We start from the raw sequence: 15379 nt of genomic DNA on the forward strand, positions 1-15379 counted from the left end.
GCAGAGATTACATCACTGCATTCCAGCCTGGGCGACAGAGCGAGACTGTCTCAAAAACAGCAACAACAACAATAACCAAAAAAAAAAAAAAAAAAACCCAAAACAATAACAAAAAAGAGTATGTTAGATGAGTCCTTCTTTGGGCTTTAGTTTTAACCTCATCTTCAAAATGAAGATAATGTGTTGTTTACTTCTAGTCCACGACTTGTTTTTGTATGGCTTGCTATTTAAAAATGATTTTTACATTTTTATTTTTTATTTTATTTATTTATTTATTTATTTTGAGACGGAGTTTTGCTCTTGTTACCCAGGCTGGAGTGCAATGGCGCGATCTTGGCTTACCACAACCTCCACCTCCTGGGTTCAGGCACTTCTGCCTCAGCCTCCTGAGTAGCTGGGATTACAGGCACGCACCGCCGTGCCCAGCTAATTTTTTGTATTTTTAGTAGAGATGGAGTTTCACCATGTTGAGCAGGATGGTCTTGATCTCTTGACCTCGGGATCCACCCGCCTCGGCCTCCCAAAGTGCTGGGATTGAGTCAAGGAGGCATAGGCGTGAGCCACTGCGCCCGGCACTGATTTTTACATTTTTAAAGGGTTGGGAGATAAAAATGAAGGAGAGAGGGAAAGAAAGAAAAAGAGGAAGAAGAATATGCAACAAAACTTGTATGTGACCAGCAAAGTTAAACATTCATTCTGGCTAAGGACAGGTAGAATAAATTATGAAAAAAATGTGATATACCTGCTCTATAGTAATTCCTCAGTAAATAGTAGCTCCCATAATTATGGATATTGCTATTATTTTCTAATTATTGTTTTTCTTCATATGCTAGGAATTTGAGAATAATAATAGCTAACCTGGGATAATTTACAGAATGGTATGAGATAAACACAATGAAATGAAGTGAATCAGTGTGAAGGAGAAAAGAGATGTGACCCTAATGCCAATGATTACTTATTGTCAGTCTTACATATAAATACAACTATGATCTCCTTTCAGCAAATATTGGATGCCTGTTGTGAGCCAGGTACAATTTTGGTTTAGGTACTCTGGCAAGCAAAACAGATATGGTTCCTGTCATTGTGGGGTTTTCTGATTAATGAGATAGGGAGATGTTCAATAATGAGATGATAAAGAAGAAGAAGACTAAGTTGCAAAAGTCTGAAAGAATGAAAAGTGCTGGTAGAGTCCATCTCTCCAGTGTGATAAATGTGTGATGTAGGAATAATCACAGAATTCCCATGCATTCCATAGTTAGAGTCTCCGGGTGCCATACTGGGGATCCTGCATCCTGTTTTGGTTTAACAACTCACAAATCTTCTGGGCTCCACATCTGTGGAGAACGGATTAGGCTGGGATTCTTGAACAGCTGTTGTTGCAGGCATCTGAAGAGCTGGATGTGCATACACTCAGAAGACAGAGGGAATGTTTTCACAATGCAGTAAATAGCTTCACCCGGCCAAGTGGTCTAGTTGTAGACAGCTGAGCTGAAGCAGCAGCAGAAAGTTCAAGCCCACGAGTAGCTAGCTGTAAGTTGATTTGGTTCTATTGAGTCAAGGAGGCATAGTGCCTGAAACTCAAAGGATAAACTTCATATTCGCAGACTGTGGTCAATTATGGGTATTATTTATCAGTCTTTTCAGCCATAACCTCAAATCCAAAAAGCTAACTTAAAAATGACATTTATACATGGACTAAATCACCACCATAGGTACATTGACTCATAACCTGGTTTGGAGTTCAAATAGAACAGCGGTTCTCAACTGAGGACGATTTTTCTCCCCGAGGGGACATTTGACAATATCTGGAGAGAGATGTTTTGGGGGGTGCTCCTGGCATTGAGTGGGGAGAAAGACCAGGGAAATTGCTCGGCATCCTGCTAAGGACCGGACAACCCCCACACAAAAACTGCCCAGTTCAAAATGTGCCGAGGTTGAGAAATCATGAACTAGAAATATCCCCTTCTATGCAAATACTATATTTGAAGCCACTTCGCCAGGGTTTAGAGTTCCTCCTTCAAAAATGGTCTGGTGTTGCCCACTTCCAAAATGGCTTCTGAGCCATCGTGGAAGCATCTGCCCTGCTCCAAAAAAGGATTCAAGGGTGTCAGCAGCTGGAATGGTTTGGTCCGGGCCTCAGTTGTCACCCCCTGGCTGCAGAGCAAATGGAAGAGGCCCAGTTGTGGACTGAACCACATGCGGCCACTGGAACAGGGGAAAGAAGCTTGGGATAGATAGACAGAACTTTCCTCGTGGAGATCTTTAGCTAAGAGAATTAACCGCAGCTCTGCTCTGTGGGCTGCACTGAGTTTCCTGGTGTGAGCTGGAGGTGGGTGCAATGGCGCGGGCCCCGAACCCGGTGCCCGAGGTCGCCTCCCCCCGCCGCGGCATGCGGTGGTTCGCTCTCCACACTTCCCTGTTTGGGGCAGTTCGGTCCGCAGAAGTCGGTCGGTGAGCTGTCAGCGCGGGCGGGAACGCCGCGGGGCGCGGGGTGGGCGCGGCCGAGCGGGTCCCAGAGCCGGCCGGCGACCCCGAACCTCCCGCGCGCCCCGCACACGACCCGCTCAGCCTGCCGGCCGTGTAACGCGCCCTTCGCTCGCTCACTCACCGGCCGCAGGGCAGGCGGGCGGGCGTCTGAGACCCTGCCGGGGCCGAGACTTGGGGCGGGCGGGCGGCGAGGGCCCGGTTACGGCCTCCTCGCCATGTCCTCGGCCTGCGACGCCGGCAACCACTACCCTCTGCACCTCCTAGTCTGGAACAACGACTACCGGCAGCTCGAGAAGGAGCTGCAGGGCCAGGTGAGGGGCGGGGTGGGGGTCCGTCTCCCGGAGGGGATTGCGGGAAACCGAGCGGGGGTTGTTTCGCCTCCCTGAGCCCATTTCCAACCCTCTGTCCCCGGGATCCCCATGCCTTTTCCACTTTGCAGGTGTGGGACAGTCCTAATAATAGGACACGTATCGAGTACTTACCGTATCACGGGCTTTTTGTACATCTTCGCTCTTTCGCCTTTCCAGTAACGCTGGAGGGGAGGTACTGTTACTTTCCCACTGGACAGAGAAGGAAACTGAGGCTCTCAGAGGCTACGTGCCTTGTGCGAGACCACCCCGCTGATAAATACCAAGTCGGGATTTTAACTCGGGCCGGCTGGCTCCGGAATGCCCAGTCTTAACCATTTTTAGGTTCTGCTGCCTCAAAGACGTAAGAATAGCACACCCTCCTTGTTGTAAGGAAGGGCTTGGTTGGTTTTGGAAGCCAAGTTCTAACTCGCCCTGTGACCTTGGTCAAGGCATTTTCCCTCTCTGGCTCACGTTAACTTAGCTGTAGAATGAGGATGTGGGTGCTGGGGCAAAACCCAACACTCATCTCTATTGGTAGGTCTGGGGTGAGGTCCAGGTGCCGCATTTTAACAAACTCCCCAGGGAGGCTGATACCTAGCAAAGTTTGAGAATCACTGTTTCTCAGGCTCCTTAAAATCCTTCCTATTCTAAAGTGCTTTGATGCTTTTATCTTTTCATTATTGCCATCTCTTTAAGGCAGTGGTGCTCTCAGTTGCAGGTGATTTTGCACCCCCAACCCCGATTCCCCTGGGGACATTTGGCAATGTATGGGGACATTTTTGGTTGTTGGAAGTGGAAAGTGGGTGCTGCTGGTAGTGTGTAGAGGCCAGGAATGCTGCTAAACATCCTGCAATGGCCAAGACAGCCCCCCACAACTAAGACTTATCTGGCCCCCAAAGTCAGTAGTGTCTCTGTTGAAAAATGGTACCTTTTTCTGTTTTTGTTTTTTGTTTTTTCTTTCTGTTTGTTTTTTTTTTTTTGAAACAGTTTCACTCTTGTTGCCCAGGCTGGAGTGCAGTGTGCGATCTTTGCTCACTGCAATCTCTGCCTCCTGGGTTCAAGTGATTCTCCCACCTCAGCCTCCCAAGTAGCTGGGATTACACGCATGTGCCACCACACCCGGCTAATTTGTATTTTTAGTAGAGACAGGGTTTCTCCATGTTGGTCAAGCTGGTCTCGAACTCCAGACCTCAGGTGATCCGCCTGCCTCGGCCTCCCAAAGTACTGGGATTACAGGCGTGAGCCACCACACCCAGCCGAGAAACTCTGCTTTTAAAGTATCCCAACAATTCTGGGAGGTATTGGTGCCCTCAAGTTTCTAGCTAACAAACTTAGCCTTTAGGATGAGGATTTGTGATTACCCTTTAAATCTGATATGGTTGTTCTTTTTGGCTTCATACATTTTATCCCGTGTGTTACAGACTTGGTTTTTGAATGGCTGGAAATTAGTGCTATAATTGTCCAGAAGTTGTAGAGGAAGAGGAGCATTGGTTGTCTTATGGTTGGCAAAATTTGAGATTGGTCAGCATTCCTCCCTTTGGTGAATGAGTACTGCTAAGCTGTGTACTTGCAACCTGCCATATTTAAGTTGGTTGAGTCTCCACCGAAAGTCAAAAGTTACTCTCTTTTCTTTTTTTTTCTTTTTGAGGTGGAGTCTCACTCTGTCGTCCAGACTGGAGTGCAGTGGTGCGATCTCAGCTCACTGCAACCTTCACCTCCCAGATTTCAGCTATTCTCCTGCCTCAGCCTCCTGTGTAGCTGGGATTATAGGCTTTGCCACCATGCCTGGCTAATTTTTGTATTTTTACTGGAAATGGGATTTCACCATGTTGGCCATGCTGGTCTCAACTCCTGGCCTCAAGCAGTCCACCTGCCTCGGCCTCCAAAAGTGCTGGGATTATAGGCATTAGCCACCGTGCCTGGCCTTTTTTCATTTGAAAAGAATTCCAGGTCAGGCACGGTGGCTCACGCCTGTAATCCCAGCACTTTGGGAGGCCAAGGTGGGTGGATCATGAGGTCAGGAGATCGAGATCATCCTGGCCAACATGGTAAAACCCTGTCTCTACTAAAAATACCAAAAAAAAATTAGCTGAGTGTGGCAGGGTGTGCCTGTAATCCCAGCTACTTGGGAGGCTGAGACACAAGAATCACTTGAACCCAGGAGGCAGAGGTTCTAGTGAGCTAACATCACGCCGCTGCACTCTGGTCTGGCCACAGAGCCTGGCGACAGAGCGAGACTCCATCTCAAAAAAAAAAAAGAATTCCAGATAAGATAAACTTCTGTGAGGATATTGTCCTCAATTAGATGACAGGGCAACTATTTACCAGTTAAGGAGACATGCCCCTAGACTGAATGATTCACTATTAAGCATTTTGGTATACCTAATAATTCCTTTTCTATTACTAGACATGGTGCAGAGGTAAAAACTCTAAGACTTAGCTAGTATACTTTAAAAATGACCAGTTTTGGTTTTTAGGCATCTGTTTCTTTTGGTGTCCAGGCTGGTCTTGAACTCCTGGACTCAAGTGGCTGGGATTGGCTGGGATTACAGGTGTGAGCCACAAATCCTGTATTCTTAACCCCTACTTTAGTTCTTTCAGTAAATATGACTTCATTTCAGAATTACGGAGAATAAATAAGGAAGATAATGGACCTGGAAGTGCAGGTATATAGTAAATGGAAATAATGTAATTTACCAGTAGCTGCTGCTATTATAATCATCATTTGTAAACCTGGGGATTGAGCTTCTTTTCTGTATACAAGGAACATGTATTGATTGCATAATTAAAAACAAAAAGTTCTTAAGGCCAGGCGTGGTGGCTCATGCCTATAATCCCAGCACTTTGGGAGGCTGACGTGGGTGGATCACAAGGTCAGGAGTTTGAGATCAGCCTGACCAACATGGTGAAACTCTGTCTCTACTAAAAATACAAAAATCAGCTGAGTATGGTGGCATGTACCTGTAATCCCAAGCTACTCAAGAGGCTGAGGCAGGATAATCACTTGAACCAGGGAGGTAGAGGTTGCAGTGAGCTGAGATCGCATCACTGCACTCCAACCTGGGCGACAGAGCAAGACTCCATCTCAAAAAACAAACAACCCGCCAAAATTCTTATCACCCCAGCAGTAAAGTGGCTGTTTCCCTTGACGTTTTGTTTGCTGGTGAGTTTCTGCTGTCGGTTTCTTCGTTCCCTCTACCCTGAGTGAGACTTGAAGCATGTACGCTGATAGCTGTAAGAATTTTTTTCCAGGTTTTTTGTTCCTGTTCCAGGATCAGCTACACAAGAAAGAATCAAGTTTATCCAGATGAAGAGGATAAGCACATGTTTTGAGTGTGTGTGTGTGAGCCAGCCCATATCCCACTGTCAGTGTCACTAATAGTGGGCAGTTGTGTAACTTTGCCAACTACAAGATTGTTTCAGGCCTTCCTTTGAACAACAGAGGCATTTAATAAAGTGCCTCTTAACCCATCAGCTTATTAATATTCAGTGGGGCCTTCAAGTTGGTTGTTGAAGTTGAAACTGTTTGTGTTTCTAGTTATATCATTTGCCACTTAGCTAAAGAAGTCTGTTAAACCTCTGGCCTTTTTACTGATGCTGAGACATGCACACTTAAGAGGACAGATGCAAAGGTGAGTCAGTGTACCTTAGAGAGGGTTGGAAAACCTGGGTTGGATGAGATGGAGGATGGCAGATGAGGCCTGACTCTTGAGCCAGGCTCCTGGTTAGGAAGCCAGCGGGTGAAAAGCACAGCATCTAGGTAAGAGGAGGACATTCCTGGGGTTCTCACTGCAGCCAGGGGAAGGCTAGGTGAGGCACCTGGGCACAGATTTAAGTCGCTGAGCCATGGGCTAGGCATCCAAGATGAAGAGCCTAGAGCCTGCTCCCTGCATATACCCCGTTGGTCATCAAGGGCTCAGGGTCACCTTAGGAAACTGGCCTCTGGATTCCTATTCCTACCAACTGAGGGTGGGGGCCACACAGAAGACCAGGACTGACTGAGATTGAAGAGGAGCGAGGGCCTTTGACTGTGTTGAGAGAGAGGAAGGCTAGCCAGCAGCCTCTTGCTGGAGGCTCCCTAGAAGTGAGAGTGATAGTTTATGAAGCACTTCCTGTATGCCAGGTACCAAGGCACAGGGGAGCTGATAATTCACCTGAGGCTAGTGAGGAAGCTGGAAGGGGCGCCCGGTTGTCTTGTTCTGCAGCCTGGCCTCAGAGCTCGGCAGGAGGATGCGAAGATGGTAAAGAAGTCTTTTGATTGAGGAGGCTGAGGGAGGCAGTTGATTGAGGACAGGAGTTCAAGACCAGCCTGGCCAACATGGTAAGACCCCATCTCCTTAAAAAAAGATTTTTTTTGGCTGGACACAGTGACTCATGCCTGTAATCCCAGCACTTTGGGAGTCTGAGACCGGCGGATCACGAGGGTCAGGAGTTTTGAGACCTGCCTAGCTAACATGGTAAAGCCCCATCTCTACTAAAAATACAAAAAATTGGCTCATGCCTGTAATCCCAGCACTTTGGGAGGCGGAGCGGGGTGGATCACAAGGTCAGGCGTTTCAGACCAGCCTGACCAACATAGTGAAACCCTGTCTCTACTGAAAATACAAAAAATTTGCCAGCCGTGGTGGCAGCGGCACATATAATCCCAGCTACTCAGTAGGGCTGAGGCAGGAGAATTGCTTGAACCTGGGAGGCGAAGGTTGCAGTGAGCCAGGATCACGCCACTGCACTCCAGCCTGAGCGACAGTGCAAGACTCCATCTCAAAAAAAAAAAAATGCAAAAAATTAGCTGGACAGGGTGGCAGGTGCCTGTAATCCCAACTACTCCGGAAGCTGAGGCAGGAGAATCACTTGAACCCGAGGAGGCAGAGGTTGCAGTGAGCTGAGATTACGTTGCACTTCAGCCCAGGCGACAGTGTTAGACTCCAACTAAAAATATATATATATGCTTTTGAGCAAGAAAAGTGGATGGGCTGAAATGAAGAATAGGAAGGAAACTCCTAGTTAAAAGGGGATGGATTTTTATTTGGTTATAGCTCATGGCTAAAGAAACTTAAAAACCTAAATGATCAGCTTCAAAAGTGAATTCCAGCTAAATTCTGAAAGTCCTTGGTCTCTGAGCTGATATTATTAGTTGAAGATTCTAAGCCCCACTATTAACTGTAATGAAATTTGAGCAAATCCCTTTTTTAGGAAGAAAGTGACAGCTTATATGAAACTACTTAGTGTGGGTGTATGATAAAACAGATAACTCTTCTCAGTGCTTTCTGTGGTGTCAGGTACTGTGCTAAGTTAAGGCCTTTCCCCTTGTAAGAACTGTAAGGTACGTGTATTTTAATTGTTCCATTTTACAAGTGAGCAAACTGAAGCTCAGGAGAAATTAAGCAACTTGTCAAACAGTAGATGATAGGTTAGTTTTATGTATTATAAATAAATGCACATTGTTTTTTTCACATCTTTACTGAGATATAAGTTCACTTATATAATTTACATTTAAAGGTTATTATTCAATGGTTTTTAGTATATTTGCTGAGTTGCGCAACTATCACTGCTGTCAAATTTCAGAATTTTTTTCTTTTTTTTTTTGAGACAAGGTCTCACTCTGTTGCTTAGGCTGGCACAATCACAGCTCACTGCAGCCTTCACCTTCTGGGCTTAAGCAATCCTCCCACCTGAGCCTCCCAAACAGCTAGGACTACAGGCAAGGACCACCACACTCAGCTAATTTTTAAAGATTTTTTGTTGAGAAAAATGTGGCCCTGTGTTGCCCAGACTCATCTCAAACTCCTGGGCTCAAGCAGTCCTCCTGCCTTGGACTGCCAAAGTGCTGAGATTACAAGTATGAGCCACTGCACCCAGCCTGTAACATTTTCATCACCCGAAGAAGAAACCTCCATACCCCATACAAAGTCACTCCTCATTTCTCCCCAACCACCCCTCCAGCCCCAGGCAACCTGCTAGCCTACTTCCTGTCTCTAGATTCGCCTGTTCAGGACATTTAATAGAATCATTTGTTCTTTCACTTAGCATAGTGTTTTGGAGGTTCATCCATGCTGTGGCATGTGTCAGGTACTTCATTCCTTTCTATGACTGAATATATTTCATTGTATGGATGTACTGTTCTGTTTGTTAGATAAAAAATGTTTCTCCATTTGTCAACTGATGGACATTTGGGTTGTCGACACTTTTTGGCTGTTATGAATAATGCTGCTGTGTGTATTTGTGTATATGTTTTTGTGTTTGTTTTTGTTTGTTTGTTTTTTTGAGACAGTCTTGCTTTGTCACTCAGGCTGGAGTGCAGTGGCATGATCTCAGCTCACTGCAACCTCCACCTTCTGGGTTCAAGTGATTCTCCTGTCTCAGCCTCCTTAGTAGCTGGGATTATTGTCACGAACCACCACACCCAGCTAATTTTTGTATTTTTAGTAGAGTTGGGGTTTCACCATGTTGGCCTGGCTGATCTTGAAATCCTGACCTCAAGTGATCAGCCCACCTTGGCCTCCCAAAGTGCTAGGATTATAGACATGAGCCACTGCGCCCAGCCCCATGTATAAGTTTTTGAGTGGATATATGTTTTCATTTCTCTTGGATGTATACCTTGGAGAGGAATTGCTGGGTCATGTGGATACTCTCTGTTTAACTTTTTGAGGAACTGCCAACCATTTTTCAAAGTGGCTGCACTATTTTACATTTCCACCAGCAGGGTATGAGGGTTCCAGTTTTTTCACATCCTTGGCAACACTTGGTATTATCTGTTTTGTTTGTAGCCATCCTAGTGGGTGTGAAGTGGCATCTTACTGTGGTTTTGATTTGCATTTCTCTAATGCTTAGTGACATAGAGCCTCTTTTCATGTGCTTATTGGCCATTAGTGTATTCTCTTTGGAGAAATGTCTACTCAAATCCTTTGCCCATTTAAAAATTGAGTTATTTGACTTGTTGAGTTGTAAGGGTTCTTTGTATATTCTTGATACTAGGCTTTTATTAGTATATGATTTGCAAATATTTTCTCCCATTCTGTGGGTTGTCTTTTTACTTTCCTCATGGTATCATTTGAAGTGCAAAAGTTTTAAATTTTGGTGAAGTCCAATTTATCTGTATTTTCGTCTATCACTTATGCTTTCAGTGTTATAGCTAAGAAGTCTGAGGTCATGAAAATGTACTCCTGTTTTCTTCGGAGTTTTTATCAGTTTAGCTCTTACTCTTGGGTTTGTGATCCATTTTGAGCCAATTTTCATGTATGGTATATGTAAAACAACATTTTATTTTTCCTGAGATGGGGTCTCACTGTGTCACCCCAGTCTTGAACACCTGGCATCAGGCGATCTTCCCACCTTGGCCTCCCAAAGTGCTGGGATTACAGGTGTGAGCCCTTGAGTCCAGCCAAAATTTCATTCTTTTGCATGTAGATATTCAGTTGTTCAAGCGCCACTTGTTGAAAGGACAGTTCTTTCTCAATGAGTTATTTTGGCACCCTTGTTGAAAATCAATTGACCATAAATGTGTGCATTTATTTCTGGACTCTAAATTGTATTCCATTGACCTATATGTCTGTCCTTATGCTAGTACCACATTGTCTTGATTGCTGTAGCTTTGTGTAGTACGTTTTGAAATTGGCAAGCGTGAAGTGTGAGTCCTCAGACCTCTCTCTTCAAGGTGGCTATTCTAGGTTTCTCGCATTTCCATGTGAATTCTAAGACTAGCTTGTTAATTTCTGCAAAAAAAACCCCTGAGATTTTGATAGGAGTTGAATTGAATCTATACCTCATTTGGAGGGTTTTGTTATTTTGACAATACTGTCTATTAAACCATGAGCTTAAGGATGTTTTTCAATTTAGTTAGGTCTTCTTTAATTTTCTTTGTTTCTTTTTTTTTTTTTTTTTAATGAGACAGAGTTTTGCTGTCTTTGCCCAGGCTGGAGTGCAATGGTGTGATCTTGGCTTGTCATAACTTCCACCTCCCAGGTTCAAGCGATTGTCATGTCTCAGACTCCTGAGTAGCTAGAATTACAGGCATGTGCTACCATGCCATGGCTGATTTTGTGTCTTTAGTAGAGACGAGGTTTCTCCATGTTGGTCAGCTGGTCTCAAACTCCTGACCTCAGGTGATCCGCCCACCTCAGCCTCCCAAAGTGCTGGGATTATAGGCAAGAGGCATTGTACCCGGCCAGTTCTGATATAATTTTTTTAAAACAATATTTTATGGTTTAAGAGTATATGCTTTATATTTATTTTGTTGTGTTTATTCCTAAATGTTTTATTTTTTGATGCTATTATAGATGGAATTGTTTTCTTAGTTTCATTTTTGAGTTGTTCATTACAAGTATATAGAAATATAATTGATTAGTTATTGATCTTGTGCCCTGCAACCTTGCTGGACACTTGCTATTTAATAGTTCTAATAGATTTTTGGTGGATTCCTTAGACTTTTGTACACAAGATCATGTCATCTTCCTTTCCAATCTGGATGCTTTTTATTTCTTTTTCTTGCCCAGTTGCTGTGGTTAGAACCTCTAGTACAGTGTTGAATAGATGTGGTGAAATAGAACATCCTCATCTTGTTCCTCATCTTAGGTGGGAAGCATCCAGTCTTTCATCATTAACTATGATGTTAGTTGTAGGTTTTGTAGAGATGTTCTTTGAGGAAGTTTTCTTTAATTCCTAGTATGCTAAGAGTTTTGGTTTTTTCTTTTCATCATGAAGGGATGTTGGATTTTTGTCAGATGTTTTTGCTGCAGCTGTTGAGATGATCATGTATTTTTATTTTATCCTATTGATATGGTGTGATACATTAATTGACTGAAATTATACCATTCTTGTATTTGTAGGGTAAGTCTCACTGGGTCATAGTATAAAATAACGCATTTTATATGTTCTGAATTTAGTTTGCCAGTATATTGTTGAGGGTTTTTGGATTTATATCATAAGAGATATTAGTCTGTGGTTTTCTTTTCCTATGAAGCATTTGTCTTCAGGATAATAGTGGGCTCATAAAATGAATGGGAAAGTTTTCCCTCTTCATCTGTTTATTAGAAGAGTTTGTGAAACATTGGTATTCATTCTTGTTTAAATATTTGATAGCATTTGCCAGTGAAGGTCAGGCACGGTGGCTCATGTCTGTAATCCCAGCACTTTGGGAGGCTGAGGTGGGCGGATCATTGGAAGTTAGGAGTTCAAGACCAGCATAGCCAACATGGTGAAACCCCAGTTCTACTAAAAGTACATAAATTAGCCAGGTATGGTGGCTGGCACTTGTAATCCCAGCTACTAGGGAGGCTTAGTCACAAGAATTACTTGAACCTGGGAGATGGAAGTTACAGTGAGCTGAGATTGCATCACTGCACTCCAGCTTGGGCAACAGAGAGAGACTCAATCTCAGAAAAAAAAAAAAAGCTACATAGTGGCTCACATCTATAATCCCAGCATTTTGGGAGGCTGAGGTAGATGGATGACAGGATCAGGAGTTCAAGACCAGCCTGGTCAATATGATGAAACCCCATATTGTATCTTCTAAAAATACAAAAATTAGCTGGCCATGGTGGCATGTGCCTGTAGTCCCAGCTACTCAGGAAGCTGAGGCGGAGAATTGCTTGAACCCAGGAGGTGGAGGTTGCAGTGAGCCAAGATCAGGCCACTACACTGCAGCCTGGGCAACAGTGGGAGATTCTGTCACAAAAAAAAACAACAACAAAGAATTCAGCAGTGAAGCCATCTGGGCCTGCATTTTTTGGTGAAATTTGAAAATTACTAATTCAATCTCTTGTTCCAAACTTACTCAGATTTTAAGTCAGTTTTGCTAGTTTGCATTTCTGTAGGTACTTATCTTGTTCAGTTATCTAATTTGTTGGCATACAGTTGTTCATAGTCTCCTTTTATAATCCTTTTTATTTCTGTAGAGTTGCTAATAATATCCCATCTTTCATTCCTGATTTCAGTAACTTAAGTCTTCTCTGTTTTTTTCCTGATCTAGCTAACTAAATGTTCGTCAGTGTTGTTGACACTTTCCAAGAACCAGCTTTTGGTTTGGTTGATTTTCTCTATTGTCTTCTCTATTTTACTCATTTCCTCTCTAATCTTTATTCACTTATTGTTTTAAAATCACTGTCACCATAATACAATTACAGAATTTTTTTTCTACTGCCTCTTATTTCAAGGAGAGAGGCACAGGAAGGTCTGAAGAGTTATAATTATCTAAGAAAAGTATGCTGCTCTGTGGCTTATCTATAGGTGCTTCTCTGTGGTCCAAACTAGAAAAAAAGTTAACATTGTAATGTATTTGGCTTTTATTTTATACAGCATCTCTAACCTTTGCCCAGGAGTTTGAGTGTTTTTTGTTTGTTTGTTTGTTGAGACAGAGTCTCGCTCTGTCACCCAAGCTGGTGTGCAGTGGCATGATCTCGGCTTACGGCAACCTCTGCCTCCCAGGTTCAAGGAATTCTGTCTCAGCCTCCCAAGTAGTGTCTATAGGCACTCACACCATGCCTGGCTAATTTTTGTGTTTTTAGTAGAGATAAGGTTTCACCTTATTGGTCAGGTTGGTCTCGGACTCCTGACTCACCTGCCTTTATTTTTATTTATTTAATTAATTAATTAATTAATTTTTTGAGATGGAGTCTTGCTCTGTTGCCAGGCTAGAGTGCAGTGGCACAATCTCGGCTCACTGCAGCCTCTGCCTCCACCCTGGTATTCAAGCGATTCTCCTGCCTCAGCCTCCCAAGTAGCTGGGCCTATAGGTGCATGTCACCACACCCAGCTAATTTTTGTATTTTTAGTAGAGATGGGGTTTTACCATGTTGGCCAGGATGGTCTGATCTCTTGACCTCGTGATCTGCCCGCCTTGACCTCCCAAAGTGCTGGGATTACAGGTGTGAGCCACCTCGCCGGCCTCACCCGTTTTTAAAATGCTGAGATTAGAGGTATGAGCCACTGCACCAGGCCAAGTTTGAGTGTTAATCCTTACTCTGAGCTGTTAGTTTTGCTCTGGGGTGTGAATTGTAGTAAGTAGTTTCCCCTTTTCCATGGTAAACATTTTTACACACCTCCCCTGTGACAGGTAGTGTATTAAACCTAGCACATTTTATTTAGATTGAATTTGTTAGGTAAGAAAATACCTAGTTTATATAATAGATGTGTAGGAAGATAATGAGTTCGCTAATTATTTCTTTCCCGCTAAACTTCAACTGAATTCATAGTTCATAAGTTCATTGCCTTGTTACTTTTAAGAAAACATTTAATGCAAGTTAGAGACTAGGGTAAGAGAATCTAGAAGATATTAATATGACTTAGATCCTACCCTTTGGAATTCTCCATCTCTTTGGTGCAATGGACAAGGCCTACCTGTCCTTGAGAAGAGTCAGAGAATCTTTGAGGTGCGTGGACTGGGCTTCAGGAGACAGGAAGGTATTTTAGCACTGGGGGAACACTGAGGCCTGGGATTGGTCCAGGAGGACTTGTGTTCAGCTTGCAGGTGTCTTCAACCATGTCTCTTATTCCTCGATAAGAGTTATCTTCATCGTATAATATCCATAACATAGTTTTAGCAAAACAAGGAGGTTTGATAGCTATTGGACTGTGGTGGTTTACGCATGATCCTGCTGCACTTTACTAAGTGGCACTTTCTGTGTATCTTCAGAGACTGCAGGGGTAGTGCCTGAATAACAGTTAGCATCTCAAATCAAGATAAAGCATGTTTTCTTTATCTTGAATAATAGCTAGCATCTTGAATCAAGATAAAGCACATTTTCTATGATGTATTAAGGCATTTAAAAAGTTTTTACAGGCTAGGCATGGTAGCTCATGCCATTAATCCCAGCTACTTGAAAGGCTGTTATGGAAGGATCACTTGACCCAAGAGGTCAAGCCATTGCACACCAGCCTGGGTGACAGAATGAGACTTTGTTTAAAAAAAAAAAAAAAAGTTTTACCTTCCAAAAGCCCATAGCAGTTTATTGTATCCTTGGAAGAACTTTCAGAGTCATATTTTGCAGGCAGTGCCCAGACATTGTGACTTAGCTCACACTAGAGAGACTGCTGTGTGGCTCTGGAGACACGGTACAGGTGCCAAAAAGGGAGCAAGAGTGGCAGAATAGGAATGAAGAGATAAAAGCCAGATGTGTATGTCTGCTGTGGGGAAGAAAATCCTCAAGGGGATGGATAGAAGTGACGCATGTGCACTTGCCTATTTCTCTGTGAGTAGATCCACATAAATGCCCGGCAGATCATGCTCGTGGTCTGAGGGACCACAGATGCTGCTAGAGTTTATGTGCTACTTAAGGGCATGTGAAACTCAATACACAATAATGAGAGTGGTGTTTTGGTGGGAATCCAGCTAGAGAATGTAATTTTATTCTGACCTAAATTATCTTCTGTGCTTTCAGTTTTTATTAAGGTCCTGTACTTCCTGTTCTAGACTTGAATGCTGATATGTGCTTGAGAAATCCCCCATGTTCTATGTCATCCGGTGATTGCATTTCATGAAAGCTCCTGGCCTTATTTAGACTTAATTTGAGTGCTGTCAAGAGCTTGAAGTTGTGTTGGATGATCTG

General features: G+C 43.6%; 1 protein-coding gene across 6 annotated transcripts in view; it reads left to right on the forward strand.

Moving 5' to 3' along the window:
• Nucleotides 1-15379, forward strand: part of ANKRD13A (ankyrin repeat domain 13A) — a 44844-nt gene that overhangs the window by 588 nt on the left and 28877 nt on the right. For 2 of the 6 annotated variants that reach the window (XM_035257554.3, XM_078337243.1), the window contains exon 1: nucleotides 2168-2329. The exons of 2 other annotated variants lie outside the window; for them this stretch is intronic. Coding sequence is in view for 2 of the 4 variants with exons in the window: in XM_009004604.5 (XP_009002852.1) it covers nucleotides 2703-2798 (96 nt within the window). In the remaining 2 variants the exon portion in view is untranslated. Of the gene's footprint in view, nucleotides 1-2167; nucleotides 2330-2439; nucleotides 2799-15379 lie in introns of those variants that run through there. 2 more of the 6 variants (XM_009004604.5, XM_002752991.7) reach the window with 1 other exon arrangement.

Source organism: Callithrix jacchus, chromosome 9 (genome assembly GCF_049354715.1).
Source record: "Callithrix jacchus isolate 240 chromosome 9, calJac240_pri, whole genome shotgun sequence".
Lineage (NCBI taxonomy): Eukaryota > Metazoa > Chordata > Mammalia > Primates > Cebidae > Callithrix > Callithrix jacchus.